Consider the following 26,847-nt stretch of genomic DNA (forward strand, 5'->3'; position numbering starts at 1 on the left):
TAGCAGCATTAAGTACTTTCAAAACACTGATTTGCATACAATCAGTTGGCTAATCACAAATCTATTCACCGAGGCAAGTCCCTTACTGTCATCTTTTTAAGACTAGTTTCTTCTATATGTATAGTGTCAACAAAAAAGCTTTGTTTAGGGGAAAAACATCTTAATTCAGTTACTTCATCAATTTGGACTGATCACAAGTGATGTGCTATTGTGAAAAAATATCATGGATTTGGCATTAGTAGATCTGGGGTTGAATCTTAGCTTTTCAATTTATTGCCTATGTGACTTTGGGCAAGTCATAACATCTCCAGGTCTCATTCCCTTAAATATAAAATTAAAAAAATGAGATTAAATGATCTCCAAAGTCCCTTGCATTTCTCAAACTTGTTTTCCTAATTCCTTAATATCAGTGAATTTTTAATGTTACAAAATTTCCAATTCTGATTATATCTCACATTTAATATTACTCTTTATTCAAAGTGATTCCATCACAGGAAGATAGGTGGGGTGAATATTAAGAACCCCGTTTTACAAATGAAAGTCAAAATGGTGAAGTGACTTTACCCTTGGCTTTTTGGCAATGGAAACTAAGTGTTACAGCTCTTTATTCAGTGATATTTCCAGCACTGCATAGAGCTGCACTCAGGGCTGTTTTCTTCTATAATCAATTCTATAATCAATCAAAGGAATTATTAGTAAATGTCTGTTATCACTGTCTTGTATAACTTCATAGAAAGTAAATGTTCTATATGTCAAATCTATTTTGAGGTGTTGCATTTTTTTGTTCAAATAGCATAATATGTTTCCAAACCATACTTTTCCTAAAAGCATGGGGAAAAAAATTGAGAAAGATGTTTGATATCTGAAAACACATACACCTTTATTATATCCCTGAAAGTTTTACAATGATGTCAATAGTAATTCATTCAAATACTGAATGAAATGTTCACATATCATATATACAAGTTAAAAACTGACTAATGAAATTTTAGTGTATATTGCATAATGAAGTAATGTTATAGTTTTCTTTCATTTTTAGACCTCTTCTTCCGAGGCTCCTTATATCTACTTGCCCTTACAACTACTTACCTGTCCCCCAAAATCATGCCAACCAGGGCCACCCTCTCTCACACTAACTGCAGTTTTCTCCACCATTTTATTATTCTTGTGGGACAAATTAAAATATTCTTTACTTACCATTGCAACTTCAATCAAAATCCTAATAGATTATCTATCAGCCTACATGACATTTTCCCTTGTTTCTTCAGGATTTCAGTACCTAGCTCACAGTTTTCCTCCTCATTTCAATTTCTGCCCTTATTTAAGATTTGCACATATATATTGATGTCCCCTCAAAAATCCTAATCTCCCAGTTCTTCTATTTCCTCAAATCCTAAGCTACATACAGGTATGATCTCTCCCTTGATCTTCCCTTGAGGAGTTAATTCCTTCTAGGGAGCTTCATTTATATTTGGGGTTCATTTCAAATTGCTTTTTCAACAAGCATGTTGGTTCTACCAATAGTTGATTTTGAATCCCTATTTAGAAGGTCCTATGATTTAACAAATCCATTGAAGGAAAAAAGGGTGGCCCTATGGTTTACAGTGGCCTCTGTACAGATTTTGTCTTAACCTCCATCTTAATTATCCTATCACTTGGCAAGATCTTCATGGGGGAATGTATAGGTTGCTCTCTGTGCTAAGGGGCCCCATGGGAGATATTTTCATAGGAAATGTCTCAGTTTCTTACTTGAGGGCAAAAGTGTTGACTTCTAATTGATCTCAGATTCCTATTAGCTGAGCTCCAGAAGTTCTGAGAGCTTATTATAGAATAGCCTTTCCTTATAAGAGGAAAATTAATTTTCCTTTTATTTTCTGTATTTTTCTGATAAATTATTTTATTTCATGAGTACTTGGTAAAATGTCTGCAAAATTCATTTAATTTTGTATTTAGGGAAATATGATCTTATAGGTCTGTCAGCTGTAATTGTTCTGAGTACTCACAGCATTTAGAAGGTTGTCTAAGATCTTTGTTGAACAGACTTATGCTATTATTGAAATTCATGAGTCTTATGTGGAATATGTTTACACAATTGCACATATGTAACCTATAAGGAGGGGAGAAGGGAGAGAAAAAAGGAAAAAGTTTGGAACTCAAAGTTTAAAAAAAAAATCAATGTTAAAATATCAATTGCAATCCGCCTAAGGTACTGGAAGAAGGACAACTGTTTTCTTAGATTCTCAAAGACATTTTCCAGAATTGAGGATATGGATAAATGTACGTACTACCAAGGTGATCACTGGAAAAGCAGATATTTAACTAGGATGGATGTGTAATGCGGTATCCTCATCTGATCTGTTGTATCCAAGGTTCAACTCACTTCCAGATAGACATGGGATCTAGATTAGAATTGACGGAAATGTACTTTGGGATAATGCAACAGCCTCTAAAGTGGTCCCTTTTGACTTGCACTTTCAAATCATGATACAGTTTTCTTATTAATAACGTGGTCCACACCTTATTGTGAAGTGTAAGAGAAGGAAACATCAAAGGACTAGACACTGAACAAAAACTTGCCCACACAGTGCATTTTAAAATGAGAACTTCTTTTGCAGTCACCCTCCTATCTGTCAAATATATGAGGAATCTTCTGACCTGTCCTTAGACCTCTGTCCAGGAGGTGGAGGTTTCCTCTCCTTCTGGCAGCTATCATGACTGCCATGTTATACCATGCTGTATTATGTGCTACATCATGGCCCATGCTGTCTATATATACCTGACATTGAAGCTCAAGTCTCTGGTTACCTCTTCTATTTTGTGTTTGTTGCCATGAGTGCAAGTCTTTGAACAGTGAACCTGACATTTGGGTTTTTCTTACCTTGATGGCAATTGCACGGGTTCAAGAGGTTCAGAACTGTTGAGTCCAGAAGCTATTTTCTTAGCAAGAGGTGACTTCTGGGGGAAATAAAGCATCTTCTCAGACAAGATGATAAGAGACAGATGAATGAGTCCAAGTTATTACTTTCTTCAGAAGATAGAGACTTGGAATAAATTGCTTAGATAGTGAAGAACTGAGATGAAAAAGAAATATCTACTCAGTTGTTTCAAAAATTGATATATATTTTTAAAAAATATTTAAGTATCAATTCCCAGGAAGAAAATAATGTGTATTGATATACTGCGTACTGCTTCATATTTTGATTTGTTGGAGAACGCTGAGTCATTTGTGTTTGAAGCATTTAGATTTTACTTTTTCATCTTTTTTAAAAATCTTCTTTAATATATTTTTTCAATTCATGTAAAGCAATTCTAATATCCTTTTCTTTCAGATTTTGAGTTCTAAATTTTCTCCTTCCCTCCCCCCATGTTGAAAAGGCAAGTAATTTGACATAGGCTAAACATATATAGTCATGCAAAGTACATTTGCATTTGTCATTCTTTGAAAGAAAACAGACAAAAACACAGGAAAAGTAAAGAAAGTAAAAAAGTATCTTCGATCTATATTCAGCCTCTCAGTTCTTTCTCTGGAGATGAACAGCACCTTTCATCTCAAGTCCTGCAGAATTGTCTTGGATCATTGTATTGTCTTGGATCATTGTATTGCCAAGAATAGCTAAGTTATTCATAGTAGATTATCATACAATATTGCAGTTATGTGTACATTGTTCCCCTGGCTCTGTCCATTTCACTTTTTATCAGTTTATGTACACCTCTCCTTGTTTTTCTGATAGCATTCTACTCATTATTTCTTAATGTACAATAGTGTTCTATCATGATCATATATAACAATTTTTTCAGCCATTCCCCAATTGATGGACATCCCTTCAATTTCTAATTCTTTGCCACCACCAAAAGAACTACTGTAACTATTTTTGTGCACATAGATCCATTTTCTTTTTTGTTTTTTATCTCATTGGGATGCATGTGTAATAGTTGTATTGCTTGCTCAAAAGGATATGCATGGTTTTATAGCCCTTTGGGTATACTTTCAAATTTTTCTCCAGAATGGTTTAATTAATATTTAACTTCACCAAAAGTATATTAGCATTTTAATTTTCTCGCATCCCCTCCAACATTCTTCATTTTCCTTTCTTGTCATATTAGCCAATGTGACAGATGTGAGGTAATAGTTCAGAATTGTTTTAATTTGAAATTCATCAATAGTGATTTGGAGCACTTTTTTAATATGACTATAGATGACTTTGATCTGCAAATTGCCTGTTTGTGTCCTTTGATCATTTATCAGTTGAGGAATGGCTCTTATTTCTAGGAAAAAAGAAATCTTTATCAGAGAGATTCAATGTATTTTTTCACAGTAAAGATTGCTTTGTATTTCCTTCCACGATATTTTCCCGTTTATATTATTCTCTTTCCTTTTACCCTGTCCATTCTCAAAAGTTTTTGCTTCTGATTTTAACTCCCCCAAATTGACCTCCTTTCTATCAGCTCCCCCAGCCCTCTCTTATTCCCTTCACTTCCTACTTTCCTGTATGGTAAGATAATTTCTATACCCAACTGAGTGTGTATATCCTTCCCTCTTTAAGCTAATTTTGATGAGAATAAGGTTCATACACTCTCCTCCCCACATCCTCCATTTTCCCCTCTGCTGTAAAATCTCTTTCAGGCCTCTTTTATGTTAGAGAATTTATTCCATTCTTCCTCTCCTTTTCCCCTTTCTCCAATGCATTCTTTCCTTTAATTTTATTTTTTTAAATACACACATATATATATTATATATGTATATACACACATATATATATATACATTCTATATACTTGTATATACATACATGTGTATATATGTATTATCTATTGTAGATCTATTTTCCAGATTAGTTATTTTTCCAATAAAGTGTTTCACGGTATCTTCTATTTTTTTCATTCTTTTGGTTTTGTTTTGTTGTTTCTTTATTTCTCATATACTCACTAACTTCCATTTGCTCCATTATAATTTTAAAGAATTATTTTCTTCAGTGAGTTTTTCTTTTCACCAATTCTACTTTTTAAGGCGTTCATTTCTTCAGTGATTTTTTGTTTTGTGTCTCTTTTTCCGTTTGAGCAATTCTGTTTTTTTAAGGCATTCTTCTCCTCATTGGCTTTTGTATTTTACCTGTTTTATCATTTGGCTAGTCTGTTTTTTAAGATATTATTTTCTTCAGTAATTTTTTGTGTCTCCTTTACCAAGCAGTTGACTACCTTTTCATGATTTTCTTGCATTGCTCTCATTTCTCTTCCCAATTTTTCTTCTACCTCTCTTACTTGATTTTCAAACTCTTTTTGAACTTTTTCATGCCCTGAGACCAATTCGTTTTTTTTTCTTTCTTGGAGACTTTGATTATAGGAGCTTTGACTTTGTTGTCTTCTTCTGAGTGCATGTTTTAATCTTCCTTGTCACCATAGTAATTTTCTATAGTCAGAAATTTTTTGTTTTTTGTCCATTTCCCCAGCCTTACTTATTTTTTTTAAGTAGGACTCTGCTTCCAGGGTGCACGGCACATTCTCCCAAGCTTTGTGGGTTTGTTATTGCTATTTTCAGAGATACTTCCAGGAATCTGTATGTTTTCAGTTCTTCCAGGTTGGTATGATTTAAGGAGACATATTTACTAATCTTCTGGCCAGTGCTGTTGTCTCTGAGTGATCACAAGCACTCTTGACTGCCCTGAAACTGTGAGGAGGATCCCCTCTCCACTGTGGCAACTGTGGTGTAGTACTCCTTGTCCTGGGACTGCCACCAGGACTGCAACTTAGATTCAAGTATGGACAAAGAAGTAGATTTCGGTCTAATGGCTAGCTAACAGACTCTTGTAATCTCCTTCTGACAAGTTGTTTGACTCCCTTATGGTCTGTGCCCTGAGAGCTTTGGGAAGCAGCCTACCACTGTTGATTCAGTGACTTCCAAGATCTACTTTTGATTGCCTGAAGCTTGAACTAGGCTGATGTAGTCTGCTCTGGACTATGCACCACTTTCACCCACATTTGAAAGATCTTTCCTGCTGACCTTCTAAGTTGTCTTTGGCATCTTTGGCCTGAAAGGTCTGAAAACTTCCACTACTGTCACTGATTCAGTCTTCCTGAGGCTTCCTCCTGGTTTCTTGAGGTCTGGTCAACACTGGCATGGCTAGACCGTGCTCCTTTCTCTTCCTGATGCAAAATACCTTTCCTGCCAACATTTAAAATTGTCTTGGGGTGGAAAATTATTAAACTCTGTCTTTCTGTGGGTTCTGCTGCTCTAGAATTTGTTTAGAACCATTTTTTAAAGGTATTTGCAAATGGAGAACTCAGGTGAGTCCTGCCTTTACCCTGCCATCTTGTCTCTACTTCTCCCCAATTATTCTTTATCCCACTCACTAGAGAATGTTCCAAATTTTCTTATCCTTTCTCAAACTTCTTGCATGAGGGTGTTAAAACATGTGGTGCCCAAAGGTAATGTGTGGCCTGAACCAGATTAAAATATAATTGGCAAGTATTTGATGAAATAAAAGTATAATAAAGCATAGATAACATATTTTGGAACCAAGTGAATGTGTAGCCTACAGGGATCTTTATGTACGGATTAGTGGTCTCTATTTCTATTTCACTTTGACATCACTGTACCACTCCTTCTGTTCACCCTTTCAGCTAAATACTTCATCTTATGGACAGCTGAGTGGTGCAGTGGATAAAGCACTGGGTCAAGTGTCAGGAAGACCTGAGTTCAAATCTGACCTCAGATATTTGCTAGCTGTGTGACCCTGAATAATTTATTTCACTCTGTTTGCTTCAGTTTCCTCAGCTGTAAAATGAGCTAGAGAAGAAAATGAAAAAGCTCTCCAGTAACATTGCCAAGAAAACTTCAGATGGGGTCATGAAGCATGTGAAAGCCTAAAACAATAGCAAAAACGTCATCTCATGTTCATTGAAAAATTGGTCATTCACAATGAACTTCTTTTCTTCCTTTTCTACTTTTCAAAACCCCTTGCCATTTTTTCTTGTTCTCCTTTCCTTTGTTCCTTTCTCTAATAAAGGTTCTACCTTTCTCCCCTCCAAGGCCATTTTATCTAATTCTTTCCTGCTATATACAGGAGATTGCCCCCATAATCACACCTTTTTAATACTTTTAATCATTTGTCTCTCACTGTCTCATATCTAGCCTTATCTCTGTCCTGAAATTCAGTTGTGTATTTTTGGTTGCTGAGTATATATTTTACATGGGATATCATAAGAATATCTCAATCTCACTATGTTCAAAAAATTCTTCTTATCCCTAATCAGTTACTGAATATCATCACTTGTGTACATTTCTTCTCTGATTGCCAAGGCTACCATGCTGGATCATCTCAGTTCCCACCTTGGACCATTTCAATTTCATACCAATAGATTTCCCTGCTACAAAATCCTTCCCTCTTCAATCTATCCTCCACTTAGCTGCTGAAAGGATTTTCATTCCACAAGCTCCAGTAGCTCCTTATTGCCCTCATGAACAAATATTCTCCCTTTTATCTAAATCACTTGATAACTTGGCCTCAATCTACCTTTCCTGGAAAGGAGTTCCATATCACACCTACCTCTTAGAATACTTCATTTCCTTTAAAACTCTGCTCAAGTAGCATCTTCCACATGAAGTCTTTTCTAATTCTCTCACATCTCTGTCCCACTACTTTGCACATATTAATTTATATATTAACTTAACCATCCCCCCAATAAAATGTACTTTTCTTAATAGGAGGAATTATTATCTTTTCTATCTTTGTACTCCCATTACCTAGTGCAATTCTTAGCAAATAGTAAATAACTAGTAAATACTTGCTGATGAATTGATTGGGTGATACATGGACAAGTAAACAAGGAACTAAGTCTTGAATCAAATTCCAGGATAAATTAACAAATATAAATAATTACAAGTCATGCAGGCTTAAATCAAATCAAGATGTAAGTTTAAAAATATTACAGTTGCAGAATATGGATGTTGGTTTTAATTTTGTTTTTTAAAAATAAAATGAATATTCATTTTGTTGTCATATTTTCCTTTTATAGAAATGCATTTTTTCTCCATGAAAAGTCATTTAAATGGAATGATTGTATCATGGATCATAAATGTATATGGAGTAAGTTGTTTAAGACATATGTATTTATAATTGATGTCCTTAGAACTTCCTGGTGGCAACACTACTTCCTTATAGAATATATAGAACTACAGTTCATTACTTTACTAATGCTCCCCATCTATCAGCTGTATCTTAAATCTAATGTTACTCCTGTCGTTTCATGATATTTTATGACATGTTATCATAATGCTTACATGTTCCTTTGTAACACAATGCAGAGATAAAATGCAAAGCTACCCACAATGTTTTCTCAAGAAGGAATCCACAAATAGCCAGCAACAAAAATGAATGTATGAATAAGTGACAATAATAAAACTATGTATGTATGTGTTTATACATATATATTACAGAAATTAACATTGTATTTCATAGTCTTTTTTTTGCATTCTCAAATTACTTTCTCCCCTCTATGGAGTTCATTGGTATCATAGTTGACAAAAAGAGTCTTTTCTTAAAATTCCATAACATAAACATGATTGATGAAAAAAGTTTCTTAAAATTTTGAATTTTGTTTTCTCGATATTAGACAGTAGATACAAACAAGCATTTTTTTCCTTGAACTTAAATTAAATAAGAATAGTGTCAGCATGACAGAGGGGAGAGGACACTGGTCTCAGACATATCTAATATCTATGACATCATGACATCTGACATCAGACAGTATCCCACATGTATGTGAGGCTGAATAAGTCACTTAATTTCTGTGAGCCTTAGGGAATTCCTCAGGATCTATTTAAATTATTTATGTTGTGTAATAGAGGGTAATGAAAGGAGGCCTCACACCTAAAAACCAAGAACCTTTGTATATTTGCCAAATTGGATGAGACTGGACTGATAGTTTTCATTTAGAAAGAAGTCCATAAGTATCAAAAGAACTTGGACGTTTTTTACTATGCATATGCTGAGTCTTCAATAGAATGAACAGTGAAAAGATTTAAAGTTGGAAAAACTTTAGATGTCACCTAGTTTAACTCCTTCATTTTCCATATGAAGAAACTGAGGACTGGAGAGGTTATTTAAGGTCACAGTGGTTTTGCTATTCATCATGAGATGGTCTCATCAAATTAGAATACTGAAAAATTAAGTAGTGGGTTTTTTTTTTTTAATGTGTGTGTAACGTTAGCAAAAATGCTGGAAATGTTAATTACATATTATACCTGTATTATTTTGAGTCTTAAATTTGTTTTGCTTTTTTTTCTTCCATGTTTTCCTTTTATCTTTTCTTTAATGGAACAGGATCATTTTGGAATTCAGCTTCTTTCAATACTGAGACATCATACCTTCATTTCCCTACCTTCCATGGAGAACTTAGCGCAGATGTGTCTTTTTTTTTTAAGACTACAGCTTCATCAGGTGTATTTTTAGAGAACCTGGGGATTAAAGACTTTATAAGGATAGAACTGCATTGTAAGTTCCATACTTTCAAAAGCATATTTGGTAAGAGATTCACTTTACTGAGAAGCCAGTCCCTAATTTTAAAAGTATTCCTTCTCTCATAGCGTTTGTTAATTATATACTTACATCTCAAGAATTTTATGAATTTAAGAGTCAAGAAAGGAAATAAAGTAGATTTCTATTAAGCCCTTAATATTCTATAAAATCATCTCAGTCTTACATAGTGACACCTATCCTTTTCATTATCCCCACTTGGTACTGATTAAGAAAACTATTAATTCATTTCAGACCAAGAGATGATTTTAAAATGATTTTTGGTAACAATGCATTGATAGTTTCATTTTTTGACTGAGTGAGCTATATATGGCTATATAGCCAACTGTTAATTGTCCAGTGTGTAATTGTTGCGAGATCATTTAAGTGGAATTATGATCTTTTCAATTATCAAAACAAAATACCAATTTCTTTAGTTTCCATGAATCGTCTTTAAATTAAACTGCCAAATCTTATTCATACTAATAATAAATGAATACATACTAACGATAAGTGAACATTTTTAGTAATGAGTGAAATCTGAATACAACCTTTCTGGAAGCAATCTTTTCCATAAGAAAGGCTTACTTCTCTATGCAAGGATGCTTTTCCTGCATTTTAACAACCCCCAAACTTCTCCCACCCCCCAAGAATAGTACAATCTGTATTCCTTTGACTTAGAGTCCTTTTATGATTTGAGATTCAAAATTCTTATTTATGTGAAATAATCTGAACAACTATCACCTCTGCCATTTCTAGCTCCAGCTGAAGTAATATTTTCATTTGATGTGGGGAATGGACCATTTGAAGTTATGGTGCAATCGCCTACTCACCTAAATGACAATCAGTGGCACTATGTCAGAGCTGAAAGAAATATTAAAGAAGCATCCCTTCAAGTGGATCAGCTCCCACCAAAATCACAGCCTGCCCCAGTCGATGGACATATCCTTTTACAGCTCAATAGTCAGCTATTTGTTGGTAAGTACTCCTTGGAGCTATTTTGGCAAGTGGAGTATAGGTGACTGTTAGGGAAGCTGTAAATATTATGTTATTTTCGTTGTTTTCTCATCATTCCAGTCATGTCTGACTCTTAGTAACCCCATTCAGCGTTTTCTTGGTGAAGATACTGGAGAGGTTTGTCATTTGCTTCTTCAGTTCATTTCACACATGAGGAAACTGAGGCAAATGGGATTAAGTGGTTTGTCCAGGGTCACACAGCTAATAAGTGTATGAGGCCAGATTTGAACTTCCTGACACCGGCCGGGTCCTCTATCCACTGTAGCACTTAGCTGTCTAAAGATTATGAAGAAAACAGAAAGCTGTTTTTGTTTAAATTATATAAAATTTTGTTTAAAGTGTAATTATATTTTAAATTATTAATTTTACAATATTTTGCTTGGTGTACATCTCATGAATCTTCTCTTTTTATTTTACCAGTGCCACCCTTCTCCCTTATTAGCATACTTCATGTACTTCTTTTCTACTTGTTATGCTGTCAAGTAGAAAATTTAGAGCCAAACTTCCACTTAGTACAGATACATGCTACAAATTTCTTCTCCCAAATGGAAAATTTCATGAATAGTTAGCAAAAACTCAAGCTTATTCCACTGTCTTTAATTGGAAGCTGCAATGAATTATATTTCTAAGTAGTATACTGTTTGCTTATATTAGATGCAGTTCTGGGGTTTTTGTTAAGTTGTTTTATATCCTTTTCTATCCTAGACTCAGGATTCATATTTATAACTAAATACTATGCCTTTATTCTCTATGCCCAGGTATAAAAATTTACCTTTAAATATCAACTCAATACTGTGTTCATTACAAGGCAGTAGCTCCAATAGTAGAAGTATTCTAACCCCCCAACCCCTTTTTCCTAATCCCCAATGTAGGCAGAACATTGAAGAGAATCTTTTCCACAATGATATATATAAAATGATCTCAGTTCTAACCTCCTTACAAAGAAGGTTTCAAAATTATTTTTCTCCAGCTACCCGGCATGTTTTAAAGTCAGTGCATAGACACAGCAACCCATTAGAAAGCAGGTTAAAGGGTGAATAATTCTCACATTATAATAACATAGCACAGATCATATCAAATAGTGACTTTGGACTAAATTCCTGCTATTACTTTCCGACTTCCCATTGCCTAGTCAATTGAATTCTCACATACCCAAAGGTATAAGCATATTGAGTTCCATAGGTGTAGAAACCCTTCTAGCAAACTTTGAGGGATTAATGAGATAACTGTGGGGAAGGGTGAAGAGAAAGAAGTTCAAAATCTTGCTACGGACTTTGGGATAAAAGTGTGAGAGAGTGGAGAATGGAGGAGATGAAAAACTAAAGGCCAGAAACTGAGAAACAAAACATATAATTGCTTAAATGGGTAGAAAATAATGGGAGTCCCCCTGGTGAGAATGGCATCAGTGTCTATGGCAGACAGATGAGACTTAAGCAAGTGAGATTGCATTTTGCTATCCACCACTACTGGTGTGCTGTTAGTCTGTAAGCTTAATTCTCTCTCTCTCTCTCTCTCTCTCTCTCTCTCTCTCTCTCTCTCTCTCTCTCTCTCTCTGTCTCTGTCTCTCTGTCTGTCTGTCTGTCTGTCTGTTTCTCTGTCTGTCTCTCTCTCTATCTGTCTGTCTGTCTGTTTCTCTCTCTGTCTGTCTCTGTCTCTCTCTCCATCTCTCTGTCTCTGTCTCTCTGCCTCTGTCTCTCTGTCTCTCTGTCTCTCTCTGTCTCTGTCTCTCTCTCTCTCTGTCTCTCTCTCTCTCTCTCTCTCTCTCTCTCTTTCTCTCTCAAGATTAGAGTGTGTATGGAAGAACATCTCTCTATAGAGATAATAACATGGAATAGTAGATACAGCATTGAAACTTAAATAGAATAGCTGAGTTCAAATCCACTCTCAAGCACTTACCAGATGTGTGAACCTAGGCAAGTCACTTACCCTTGGTTTTCCTTAGTTAATTTATCTGTAAAATCAGAATATAGTAGTTCCCAATAGTTATTGTGAGGATGAGATAATATTTGTAAAGTGCTCAGCAACCCTTAAAGTGCTATATAAATGCTAGCTATACTTATTATTTTTCCTGACAGGCTTTGCATTTTACAAATTGTGCTATAACTCTGTTGTACTAGTTTGACAAGTTAAAAGGCCTCCCTGGGGTCTATTAAGTCACATTTTAATTTTGTGAGTTATATAACTCTCCCAAGTAGACCCCGAAAAACTTCATTTAGTGTTCACTCAAATTTCCCCTGAAATAATAAGCCTTCGGTACAAGTGTGCAGCTGAGGTTTTGACCATATGTTACAATTTAAACTCTCCCTTTTTTATCTAAAGGGAGGGAGTGAACTAGAAGGGCCCCAGAGAAAGTCTATGATTCTACTCTGTTCAAATTGTGAGAGATGATTAAGGACAACGTACTTCACAGAAATACTGAGCATTACAAATATTAATTATATTGCAATACTATGTCCTTTGAATTTGACCAATTAGAATTGTTTTTTAAATAGCGTCTTCATCAAAAGAAGGGTTTGTGGTTTTGTCAGCACGAGGAACTCCTAGTGTAGTATACTTCCACTGAAACAAGTCACAAAGCATTTGTGTCTTCCCAAAATTCTGAGGAGTTGGAGTTGCTTGAGATATATGGTGGTCAAGAGATTTGAAAAGGGTCACAGGTAGGGTCAGAGGTAGAATTTGAAGTCCAAGTCCTCCGCAGTGTAAGTCTAAGTCTGCATCCAATAAAAGATGTTTCTTCTACTATTGTGTTATATAATCTTTATTTAAACCACAATCTCAAAATCTTATGGTCTTCTTGATCCCTCTGACATCCTGATATATGTTTAAACTCAAGTAGTTGTTTGAGTCTAATCAGAGAAGTAGATAACTAAGAATATTTGATGAAAATTAAGACCTCACAGGCAGTCCAGTACCAAGCAAATAAGTCTCTCTTTCCCAGGTAGCTGTATATCAAAGCAACATCAGTGCCAAAAGTCCTTCCCTACTCATGTGGCAATGGTAGAACTATTCTGGAAAAAGAGAGGGAAGAGACTTGTGAAGATATAATCTTTAAAACTTTGACTAAAATCTATTCATTGGACAGTGGAGGACAGACATTTATGGAAATTCTGTATTTATAATAATACAGTAATATATTCTAATGAGGGCATATTGGACTTTACAATTAAATGTAAGCTTTGGAGCATGAATCATTTCAGGAAATGATGACTGACACTGTAAACTTTGCTAACTGTTGCTGTGTTCCAGCTTTTTGTTGTTGTAGTAAACAAAGGACATCAGGAAATTTAAAGATGGGTTCAGTCACAGGTATTTATGAAAGTTGATTTAAAATCTGATAACTGTATTTTTTCTAACAATTTTTTAAACACATGCTTAAATACAAATAAGACAGAGGTCGGATAGGGACCATCTTTTTGTTCTATCTGTTTTCATCTCAGTACTTCTGTGACTGGCTATAACATCTGTTTTTCTTTATTTGTTGGTTTGTTTTATTTTTAAGTCACGTTTCTCTGCCAGTCAATACAAAGTTCACTTCTCAAGGTCTTGAAGTAGAGAACTCCAGGTGAATTGGTCACTGGCTTCCATGATTGTGCTGTTGCCTTAGCATTACTGCCAATTTTTCCACCTCTCTTTGTTCTCCTTAGGAGTTCCCAAACCGCCACCATAACAGTGTGTGAAAACTTCTACCTTTCAGCATGGGCTAATCTTGCATTAATTTCCCCTCTTCTTAAACCAGACTAACTAGAAATTCCAGGGATATTCATGGCCAATCTACATCTTGTCAGGGATTATTGCAAAAGGAAATACATTTATAAAATACCACCATTGATTAAAGTCTCAACACTATCATATATTAGCGAAGTCTCAACACTGTCATAAGTCTTTACCTGCTGATTTTATTTTCCTAAATATAAACTGATTTCTTTCACATATAAAAAGAAAATAATTTATATATATATATGTATATGTATATATGGCATGTAGTTGTATATAATATGTAAAACGTATATGTATATATGTGTGTGTGTGTGTGTGGCATACAGTTGTATTTCAACTATGTTGATAAGTTTGTATTCACCAATGCAATTTAAACAAATTGCATGCCTTTTGTCAGAAGTTAGTATGAGAATATAAAATAGCTAAGAGGATACTTTTCTCAAAAGCAAAATTTTTGTTCTTTTACATCCTCTGGTAAGACAAGTTTTGACTTGAATTTCACAAATCTTTTTGTTTTTCCTGTTTGATTATGAGAAATGAGTTGAATTTTGTAGTTTTAAATGTACATTTCAAAGTTCATATATAAACATTACAAAATATCTTGTTCTCTGTTATACTATTCTTTCAGCAAAACCCATTTTGAGTTAGAATTCCCTTCCTTTTCTTAACCACAATATGGTGCAATGTTTGTTTGATGCCTATGTTTGGGAATTTCTGTGTTTTTATCTTTTTTTCTGAATAAAAATGTCAAACTCATCCATATTGTTTTGGGGAAAGGAGTTGTTTTTTTTTTTTCTAATTGCTTGATAAGGTGAAGTCACTTGTGTTCAATTTGACGATTCAATAATACACATTTATCTACACATTTATTTTAGAATCATAGATCACAGAGTCTCAGAACTGGAAGGAATCGTAAAAGTCATCTAGTTAAAGCTACACCTGACCAAGAATACTCTCTATAACTTAGACCAAAAATGTTATTGACAGTATTTTCTTGAAATTCTAAACAACTTTCTACTGGGCTCTAACTTGACTGAATTAGAGTGATGAAGAATACTGATAGATCATGAAGCATCCTCAATACTGTTAAAAACATACTGTTTAAATTATTTTCTGCAGGCAATGGAGAAACTACAGAAATTTTGGAAAAGGAAAATGTTACAATTATAGCAACATTTTGGGAAATGAAAATCATTAGAAATATACAAAATGGAACGAGACTGGAGAAAGAGAGCCAAATCAAAGGCTGGTGCCATAGCCTAGATAAAAAGGACATTCACTAAAGACTAATGGAGTCATTGATCTCTGTCTAATCCAATCTACTTCTTAAAGAGTATTTTGTTAAAAAAGGTTTCACACCTCCTGAAATGGAATTTTCCTTCCAGTTCTTTCAAATAACAGTCTTATTTCATTGATAGGATCTTTTTAAAAAAATCTTCTTTGCTTTTCTTTTAGGAAATCCAGTATAGCTTGTAACATTTGTGATTTTCTTTAGGGCTTTGCCTGTAGATACTGTGAAATGAATATTTTTTTCTGCGTTTGCTTCCCCCAGGCTCCAAGTATTGTTTGTGTTTTCTTTGTCTCCACTTTCTTCAGCCTGTTTTTTTTCTACATCAAGACTTTGTGTCAGAGCTAGGTTTGGTGCACTTCTAAATGGTGAGGCCTTCATTAGTACTGTCTGAGGGGAGAGTGTTGTGTTCTTCAAGGACGTCAAGAGTAGTTGGTCAGGTAGCTCTACATCAGGAGTATTTTATCTAAGGCATTCTCTACTGGGAGTGATCTCTGTGGTATTGCCTGATCCAGTGTACTTTGTAATAGTTCTCTTTCTGAAACAAAATTTTATTTTTTAATTTATTATTTTTTCAATCTGAAAATCTTTCTTCTTTTTCTGTCTACTTCCCTTCTCCTCACTGATAAAGGAAGAAAAAAAAAGGAAAACTGTTTTTACAAACTTGCGTGTGAAACAAAATATATTTCTGTGCTACTCATGTTCAAAAAATGTCTCAATCTGCACTTTGAGTTCATCACCTCTCTAAAGGGATGGACAGTTTATTTCATCATGAACTCTCTGGACTCATGAGTGGTCATTGGATTGATCAGAGTTCTTAAGTCTTTCAAAGTTATTTATCTTTTCAATATCATTGTATAAATTGATCTGCTGGTTCTGCTAACTTTGATCTGCATTGGTTCATGAAAATCCTCTCAGGTTTTTATTTTCTTTTTTTCTCCCTGAAACCACTCCTTTAATCACTTCTTATAGCACAACAATATTCCAGTAGTATTCCATCACCTTAATATACTATAACTTGTTCATGCATCTCCAATTGATAGGCACAACCTTAATTTCCATTTTTTCTGATAGAAAAAAAGGCAAGATAGATATTTTTGCACGTCCTAATTTAGGGTTTATTTGCATCATTAAAGCAGTGAATTCTCCCAAGAGGAAATTGCATTTGGGGGTTGGGAGAAAAGGAAAGACTCTTTTTTCTTTCTTTTTCTCTCTTTTGTTTTCCTTCTCACCATGTGACCTTGCTAATTCCAAAATGCTGGAAGATAAACTTTGGTTGTCATGTCCACCAAAGCTCTTACTTCCAGTAAATATGTTTACCCTTGGCCCTTTTGCTCTCTAAATTTAAGTCTACTCTGCCTAGGGACAACATCCTCAGTCTGAGGGGATATTTTTGCAACAATTCTTCTTGCTATATGTGATTAGTTAAAATGCTTTCTAAATGTTATTTAATTATGGCTGGTAATTAACTCAAAGCATACTGATCGACATGGGGGAGCCATGTGAGTAACAGTATTAGAAACCCCATCACCTCAGGTTACCCCTAGAATAATGGAAGGAGTAGTAATTGTCCTCCCTGGCACTGAGAATGAGAGTTAAAGACTCTGCCCTGCACAAGATTCTATGTCTGTATCTATAACTTCCTCTGTCTCTATCTTTACCTCTAGCTCCACGTTTATTTCTATCTAGATAACTATATCCACATCTATGTCCTCTCTTTCTTGATCTCTATCTCTCCTTATCCCCATCTATAAATGTGCTATGTATAGAACAGACATTTATATATGTAAGCTTTATACACTTATACATGTATAACATAACATGAAGCCAGTACAGATGTCTTTATACTTTGAAACAAATCAGTCAAAATGAGAAAATAAGCTAAACAATGTATTTATATGTATTTTCCTGGAATTAATTGCCTATCTGTTCATTGAAAAATCACTTGAGATATCTTATGGTTTATTTTGCTTTTTGTATTCAAACTATTGTTTTTGGTAAGAAACAGATGTAGTTTGAGAGGTTCAGGGGCCCCTCAAGTACTGAAGTACAGGACAGAGTAGTCTGGAATGAATTCACACACTCAAACAATCTTTAAGTCAAGTGGCAAAAGTTTATTGTTATGCCATTCAGTGGGCAAAACGTTCTTAAGGAATCTGTGACCTTAGAGGGTTACAGTTAAAGTTTATATAGGATAAACTATAAAACATATGCCAAGTATGCTAACTAATTGACTTGGGGCAGAATTAGGGGGTTCTTAAGTTTGGTCAGTTCTTAAAGGAACATACACTTTTTGAGTCTACTGCATAGATGGTTTACCTCGAGTTCACCAGGAAAAAGGGGGTGGGTGGGAAGAGGGGTAGACAGGGTGGCATAGGGAGGTGTGATTTTTAGGTCTGCTATGTCACTAAATTAACTAGTAGCCAGGGTGAAATGAGGATTGCCCAGTCTGCCTCCAATCGATGTCTTGTTTGACAAAACAGAAGTAGGGAATATACATATGTCTAAAGTCTAGGATACACATAACGAGGTAGGGAGTTGGTATAGATAGTTAGGTGGGTACCAAATATCTTTATAAGCCAGTACAAAACTAGCTTGTTGAGGTTTAAACTCTGGGACACCAAAAATTGTTGAGGGTTCATGATGTGTTGTGGTGGAACCATCTCAAAAAATTCAGAGTCAGACCACGTCTAATCCAAGTATAGGATTTATTGAGATTGACATCTCTCATGAAGCAGGCTAAATTCTAAGAGGAACCAGAAACCTCAGAGAGAGCAGGATGGATTTTTATAGGGTAAAGATGCAATTGCATAACAGAAATTTACATAGAATATAGGGATGTGATTAATATTAAAAAGGCAGGAGCAGTTTGTTAAGGAACTAGGTAATGGTGGAGGGATTCCACCTATGATTTGATGGTTAAACATTCTGGCAGTGCTACCCTCCATTTACCTAGTTATTGCGGTCCTGTCTGGTCAAGATATATAGTGAGGTATTGTGATCTTGTCTTGGCATAGGTGTATGGGGTCGATTGTGATTGACTACAAGAACACACTTGTTTCTGTGGGAATGGTTCTGGGGGTCATGGCTGTGAAAAGGCAGTTACACAGGCTTCCTACGTCCATTGTTTCTATGAGAACTATGAGTTTCAGGGACACACCTGTTGTTCTAGTGAGCAGTGAGGCATGTATGAAGTAGACAGGACATTGATGGGGTGGGGGAGATAGGTAGGGACAGTGGGACTATAATGAAGTTAGACTACTGGGGCTAGGGGCAGCTCTGTTACGACTTCATTAAGTTTAAGTTAATAATTCCTACAGGTATAGATGGTTACTGTATCAGGAGGAGAGATATGTATTTTACTGGGGCTCACTTATGAGTAATTACTAGACACAGTGTTCTTGGGCTGGGGAGAAGCTTCCAGGGATAGTGTTTTGAGCCTAGGGAGAAATATGGTCTTGGAACTGGGGTCCGAGCACAGGCACCCAAGCACCCATCAAAAGCAATTTGATTGTAATAAAATAAGTCAAATTTGCATTGCAGAGATTCTAGGTGGCACAGAGAAGAGAGCACTAGATCTAGAGTCAGGAGACCTGAGTACAAATGTGGATCAGATACTAGCACACTTACTATGTGACCTTGGGCAAATTGCTTAACCTCTTTCTTCCTTAGTTTCTTTAGCTGTAAAGTGGAGATAACCATAGTACCTATCTCCTACAGTTGCAGTGAGGATAAAATGGGATAATATTTGTAAAAGCATTTAGCATAATGACTGACATAATTTGTCGTGGTTGTTGTTCAGTCATTTTCAGTAATATAGGACTTTTGTGCCCCCACTTGGAGCTTTCTTGGTAAAGATACTGCAGAGGTTTGCCATTTCCTTCTCCAGCTTACTTTATAGTTGAGGAAACTGAGACAGACAGGGTTAAGTGACTTGCCCAGGGTCACATAATGAGAAAGAGTCAGAGGCCAGATCTGAACTCAGGAAGATAAGTCTTCCTGCCTCCAGACCCAGTACTTTATCTATTTTGCCACCTAGCTGCCCATATGATTGGAGCTTATTAATTATTTATTCCCTTTACCACTACCCCTAAACCCTTCCTATTAATTTAGATTATTGGCCTACTTTCTGATCTGCCTATAGATTATCCCTCCTCTTGCATCCATGATTTTTGTACAAGCTATCCCCTCTACCTCCAGTGTACTCTGTCTTCACCTGTTAGCACCCCCAGGTTCCTTAAAGGCAATTCAATCATCACCTCCTACTTAACTATTGTCCTGCTTCTTCCAGTTGGGAGAGCCCTTGTCTCTTAAAAAAAGCAAAAACAAAACACCTTTGTATTTCATTTATGTATTTAGTCATCTATAAAATAGGAGTCTAGTGCTAGGCTGCCTCTGAGGTTCCTTCCAGCTCTTTATCAATAATGCTACAATTATATGACACAATATTTTTTATATTGATTTAGCTACAATAATATCATTTTCCCTCAATATAAAACAAACTCCTAGGGGGCAACGGCTATTGTTTTGTTTTTCTTCTTTTTGTTAGCTTCAGCACATAAAACCATAAAACAGTGCCTGGCACATAGTAGGCATTTAATAAATGTTTCTTGACTATTTCACTTTTGTCTTTGTGTCCTCAGTACCTATCATAGTGCCTATAGCATAGTAAACATTTTATAAATACTTCTTAAATACACTAATGAATAAATGGATGAAAGTATTAAGGCATTGTCATGTTGTACATCCTCATGTTAGACTTTATGGCTTGTCTGTTCCTCATGCTGTTCCTCTACTATTTTTTTTTTAATTTTAGAAAGAACTTACAGTCTTTTCTACCTCTCAATCAATAAAGATCCTAGCTGAGTCTTATGCGAAGCTAAACTTTTATGTTCTAGTGCCATGGGCAATTGTTACTTCCGCAAACTACATTCTGAAATAGAATTTTTTGGAAAATGGTTTTAGTTATACTAAGATAATATCAGAAAATGATTTCTAAAAGGGTCAATATTTCTATCTGAATGAAGAAATTTAAAGAAACATTTAAGTATAAAGCTTACTAGGCTGGTATAGAGATTTAATATGTGTTTAATCACAACACTATCATAAAAGTATTGTTGCAACAATCATATCAAGTTCATAACCGAGACTCAATGATAGTAAAACTATAAGCTGTAGATATCGTTTAGTTATTATTCATTTCTAGCAGAATAGTTTGAAATATGATGTTGTAAATGTAGAGTTGAAAAGAACCTTAAACGCCATCTAGTCCACTTCATTTTAAAAAAACTAGAGAAGTTAAGTGACTTGCCCAAGGTCATGCAAATAATAAGTAGCAGACAAGATCTGAACTTAGGTTAGGCTCTTAGACTGGAAAGGAAGTACTCTTTCCCTTACATTACTGTGCTTCTCAATAATTCTTTGATTTTATTTAAATATTAGATGGTAATTATTTGATCATATCAAAGTACATAGTCAAACTAACAACTAGAAATGGCTATTATTTGTAGTAAATATTGTTTCAACTTGAAAGTCCTTGAAAATCCAGGACTTAATCACAGAAAAGAGATAGAAAACTAGTCAATAAATTAAGGTGAAAACATGTAGCAATTGCAGTGATCCCCTCATTAGAAGTGAATCATTCCTTTGAATAAATCAAAAGGAAATAACTTGATATCAGAAAGAATGTTAGCCCATCTCTCAGACTGAACTTTAAAATTTATTTCATTGAGTCTACGAGACAGACTCAGAGAGGACGAAACTAGCTCCTAATGCATGGTATTTAAGAAAAAAAATGCTTTAAATAAAAGTCATACGGAGTACAAAAGCAGAAGTACAGGTAAAAACAACCACTCCAAAGAGAAAAAAAATAGTAAGACTTTAGAAACAAGGTGGCTTGGACAATGGAGAATCAGGAATTTTGGGAGAGATGTTCCTGTGACTGAGACCCCTGGACTATGGAGTCCAAGGTGGTAATCTTGTATCTCCTTTTTCTCCTTGCGTTCCTCATGGAAGTTCTAACTTTTCCATGCAAAAATCTGTATATCATTGTTTTAGACATTAACTTTGTCTTTATAAGCATTGTTAACCAGAAGCTTTTTCTTGTCTTTTTGTACTTGCTGGAAATGAGGTTTGGAGGAGTCAACTAATGGGAAAAGGTCCCCAGAGGACAGATAAAGGTAGATCTAGCAAGGAAATGTTTTTTTGCCAGAAGGGCTGTCTCTACCTGGAAACTGAGAGCCAACAGAAGAATAAAGAAAATCACAGATCCTTTGATCTGCCCACAGCACATAGGGAATGCATCTAATGGGAAACCCATCTGGGCAATGAGTCAGTAGAAAGAAGGATAAATAAGAGTAGTTGAACAACTCTGAGCAATATCCTATATCTGCTACAAACCTAATTAAATAATGATTAAGAATTTCCATGTGCAAACACTATCCTAGGCACAGAGATTACAGAAATAAAAATGGAATAGTTTCTTCTCTGAAAGACATTTTTTTTTCTGCAGGGGAAGGAGTTTGGAACAATCTTTATACAAAAAATTCGCACAAAATATATAGGAAAAGTTTGTTTTTTCTTTCTTCCTTTTCTTCCTTCCTTCTTTTCATTTTATTTCTTTCAGAAATCCTTAAAAAATGAGAGGATGAGAGGATAAAGAAAGTTCTCAGATATTGTAATAATTAAACTAAGGCTTGGAGGAAGCAAGGAATTTCCAGAAGGAAAGAAGAGAGATTGCATTTCTGGCATAGAGGATAACTTATGAAAAGATTAGGAAATGAGAAATATAATATTATGAATGGGAAAACAACAAATAAGCCAGTTTGTCTAAAAAATAGATTGTGAGGAGAAGAAGTTAAATAAAAAATTTGCAACCAAAAATTGGAGCAAGACTAGGAAGGACTTACAGTGCTAAACAGAAGAGTTGCTTTTTGTTTATTTGTTTTAGTCCTACATAAATAAGGAACCTTTGAAATTTGGTCAAGTGAATGGTGGGGTGAGCTTTAGGAATATCAGTTTGTCAGCTATATAGAGGAAAGATTGGAGAGAGGAGAGACTGATTGAAGGCAAACAAGTTAGATAATTGTTGTAATAGTCCAACAGAGGAGTAATGGCCATATAAATGAATAGAAAATTATAAAAGATGTGCAAGAGAAGTTGTGGAGATAGAATGTTTACGGTTTGGCAACTAATCTGATTTAAGGGGAAGAGAAATGGAAATGCTGAGCATGACTCCTAGGGTACAAATATGAGTGACTGAATGGATGGTGGTGTGCTCAGTAATGTGGCAGGAAAAGGAAGTTAGGTACAGGGATTTTTTTGAGGGTAGAAGAACTTTTAAGTTACATTGTGAACACACTTTGTTGGGTTTTAGATTGCAGGTGAAAATATTAATCAGATAACTGGTGATATAGGCCCTGACCTCAGGAAAGAAAAGTAAGGTTGGATTCATAATTTTCAGAATCATCTGCATGGAGAGGTGAATTGAACCAAGGAGAGCTGAAGAGATCACCAAGGAAGAAAATACAGTGAGAGGAGAGATGAGTGCCTGGGATAGAGCCCTGATCTACATCTGAGCAATGAATGGATAACATAAATGATGAAAAAAAGCAAAGGAGATTAAGATAGAGTGCTCAGGTAGATACAAGAAGAACCAAGAGGAAGCAGTTTCATAAGAGACCACGGAGGAAAGAGTTTCTAGAAAAGGAATATTTAGAGTAGGTGCTATGGGGAATGAGAGGGAATCAAACAGGAAAGTATAGAACGATTGTCACATAGTTGTGACAGCCAGTTAAAATTAGATTATATCTTTTGTAATTTATTCAGTCAGCATGGTTGTGTGTATGTTTCCAGCCATGTTTAGCAACATAAAAATAGTACAGATGGCAAGTGATGGAAGTAACTAAGGTTTGGGTTAGAAGGAAATAAATAGGGAAGGGATAAAAGACTAATAGAGTTGGAGAGTAGGGGACAATATAAAATTGAAACTGTATTGAATGTGTAGTGTTAAGAGGAAATTGAAGCCAGAACTGGGGTGAAGGACTGGAGAAAGCAGAGAGACATTGAGTGACTAGGCTTTGTGATGAAGAAAAATAGGAGGTTCATAAGTGATAAAACACAGAGAAATACGAAGGCATAAAAAGTTATGGTCATATAGAATATTTTCCACTTTCCAGATTGTGGTTAATGATGAGAGCAAAACTCTTATTAACCAGAGGTTGATACAGAATAAGGTATAGGTCTTCAGAGCTGAGAATGATGAATAGGAAAATCAAGACATTTAAGGTGAAATCAGCACATACATGGAAGTTTCCAAGTGTTGGGTTAGAGAATAATGTTGTGAACAAGGTATTACACCTTTAAAGTAAGAAGATGGAATGGCTTAGGAATAAGATGTTAGCTGCCACAAGGATCTGAATGTTTGATCTTCATTTTTTGGAAAATAATCTTTTTTATTAAGGGTAAGATGTTGAAGAACAATGGGTAAAGAATATCACTATGCAAAATCATTCACCTGGAATGTACATTTCGTTGATTTATTTCAGTCTGGAGTTGGGATTTCACCAGTGTAGACCAGTTGTATCAAACTCAAATAGGAATGGGGGCCACTAATACATGTATAAAAATTTCTGCAGGCTATATATTTAGTTAGTTTTCAAATATAATGTTATCAATGTTTTCTTGAATTTTTATTTATTTTGTTAAATATTTCCTAGTTGCATTTTAATCTGGTTCAGGCTGGCATTAAGGATTGTTATCTGGTGTTTGACACCTCTGGTATAGGAAATTCACTATTGAGAAAATTCCTTACACCAAATGCAGATCTGTGCCTATTCTGCCACTTACAGTTTAAGAGAATTGCCTGGGTCTCTGACCAGAAAAATGACTTCCATCCCTGCTAGGCTAAGTCAGAGGTGGAACATCAACCCAGGTATCCCTGACTTTGATGCCAGATATGTATACCCCCTGCCATACAGCTTATAGAAAGTACATTTATCAGATCTCATATACTAAATATGGAAATATTATTATCTCATTTGGAATCTATCCATGATTTAAATGTACTTTTACAATAGGTTTTAATTCCCCAAGTGACCATAACCTTTTTTAAGTTTAGGGAATGACATTCATCTTTTATCTCTCTTGGCACCTACCAGTACTTAGAACATAATAGATACTCAGCAAATTCCTGCAGAGTAATGAATTAGTCAATTAATGGTCAGCTCTATGTAATTTAATGGTTTCTCTGAATATTTTAAAGTGTAAAGTGAAGACTTTTAGACATGAATCAGTCAGTCAAAATGAAACCACTTTTAATTTTTTCCTACTCTTAAAATTGAGAAAAGAGGTGGCAATATTTAATTAAATTCTTACATCCTATCCTATTTACTGAATCTGTTTTTTTTTAATTTAATAATGCCTTAAAATGAAAAGTTATTAACTAGCTTACATAGGAAAACCCATATGACTCAAATGTTCATATTTGTTCACAGAAGTTATATCTAATAAAAATTTGAATGTTTAATTAAATTGCTGATTACATTTAATTAAGAACTGATTAACTCTTTAAAGCCATGCTTTCAAATAGAGAAAACACACTACTTTATTACCTTTGTTAATTTCCAGAAATCTATATTTCTATCTCCTGATGTAGTGGAAAAAGTCCTTCAGTCTCTTCCTCTTCCAACTGCAGAGTAAATTCACAATGAGTTTTCACCCACTAATGAAATTAAAATCTTCTCAAATGAAGTGGAATCTCTCAGTCTCATTCCATTATCCACCTTGAATTCTGTGTCAGAGGAACTAAAATAAATTGAATTCATAGTCTCTTTATATTTTTTATTTGAAGCAGATATTTTCATTACCAAAAGAAGATTTGTAACAAAGTTATGATTATGAATTAATATCCCTATATTCTCATCTAAATAAAATATTTATAAGAATAATCTATATCTGCGTGCCAGACAAGTAGAAGAGTAGGTGACATAAAGACTGATAATCTCAGATTCAAAGTACTTGGTTTATATGCCATAGTTCATGAAACTGCATCAATATATTTATTTCTAATAGTCAGCTTAGAGGAAACAAAACTTCAAAAAAAAAGGTTTTTTTAAATTAATGCCATTGTAGTTTAAAAAAAAAAAAAGTTCTATCATGGAGCTGGTACAAGTAATTAAACATTTCCATGATGAACCAGGACATACTGTCTTAGAAATATATATGTATGTGTATATATATATATATATATATATATATATATATATATATATATATATATATATATATATATATATATATGAGAAAAATGGGCATACATATATAAAAAATAAACAAGAGTAGCACACGTAAAAATTGTACATTTAGGAATAGATATGGAGAAGTAAATAGAGGGAACATGTGTCAGGGCACACACATAGGGGAGAGACTTCATGCCCATGATTCTGTCTGGCCACTTCTGTGTTCTAATGATTTCGTTACTTTGCTCTCACTACATCTGCTTCTTGCTAGTCTCATAAACTCTGCTGGATTCTGCTCTGCTAAGCATAGTCTGATGGTCGCATAGTTTTTACCAGCTGCTATTCTGGGAAATGAAGACAGCTTTCAACTGGATGCCATGCAGCTACTTTGAGCTTCTGGCTCAGGTGATATCCTTGGAGATCTGATCCTTAAGAGAATATTGGGTACAACCATGATGTCTTAACTTAAAGTCCACAGACCTTTTCCATCTTTGGTATTTTTAGAAATGACAGAAATCGTGCATTAGTAAAAAGCCTCTTATCCTAGATTATAAAACTCTGATCTCCTTTTCAAGATGTTCTCAGCAGGTAATAATCTCTTTAAAAACAAAAGCAGGGTCTTTCTGGGTAGCTCTTTCCTTTAGGACTGATCTTTCCAACAGACTAAAACTTCTGTTTTGCTGAACTTGGGATCTGTGTGGGCAGCATCATTCTAGCTAATGGTATGCATTTCACAGACTTCTTAGTTTTAAACTCTGAAGACTAAACTACAAACCAAGTAATGGTTATTTGTGGTCCCCAGGTACCAAATTTCTTTTGCATCTAATCAGTTACTAAATCTTATTATTTTTCTTTATACATCTCTTGAACTCATATCCTTTTCTCACCACAAAGAAGCTAAGATCCTCATCTCCTCTACCTTAGATTATTGTAATATTCTCTTAATAAGGCTCCCTGCTCCCAATTTCTCCTCCACATAGTTACTAAATTTATTTTCCTGAAGTGCTGTTCTGACCAGATCAATCACCTGCTTAATAAAAACCAAAACTTCCCGTTGCCTTTATGATCAGATAAAA

General features: G+C 34.9%; 1 protein-coding gene across 1 annotated transcript in view; it reads left to right on the plus strand.

Moving 5' to 3' along the window:
- The window catches only part of CNTNAP4 (contactin associated protein family member 4), a 676,519-nt gene that overhangs the window by 612,221 nt on the left and 37,451 nt on the right, over positions 1–26,847 (plus strand). The window contains exons 16-17 of the mRNA XM_072596864.1: positions 9,320–9,490; positions 10,271–10,489. Coding sequence (XP_072452965.1) covers positions 9,320–9,490; positions 10,271–10,489 — 390 coding nt within the window. The remainder of the gene's footprint in view (positions 1–9,319; positions 9,491–10,270; positions 10,490–26,847) is intronic.

This window comes from Notamacropus eugenii, chromosome 3, assembly GCF_028372415.1.
Source record: "Notamacropus eugenii isolate mMacEug1 chromosome 3, mMacEug1.pri_v2, whole genome shotgun sequence".
Taxonomy (NCBI): domain Eukaryota; kingdom Metazoa; phylum Chordata; class Mammalia; order Diprotodontia; family Macropodidae; genus Notamacropus; species Notamacropus eugenii.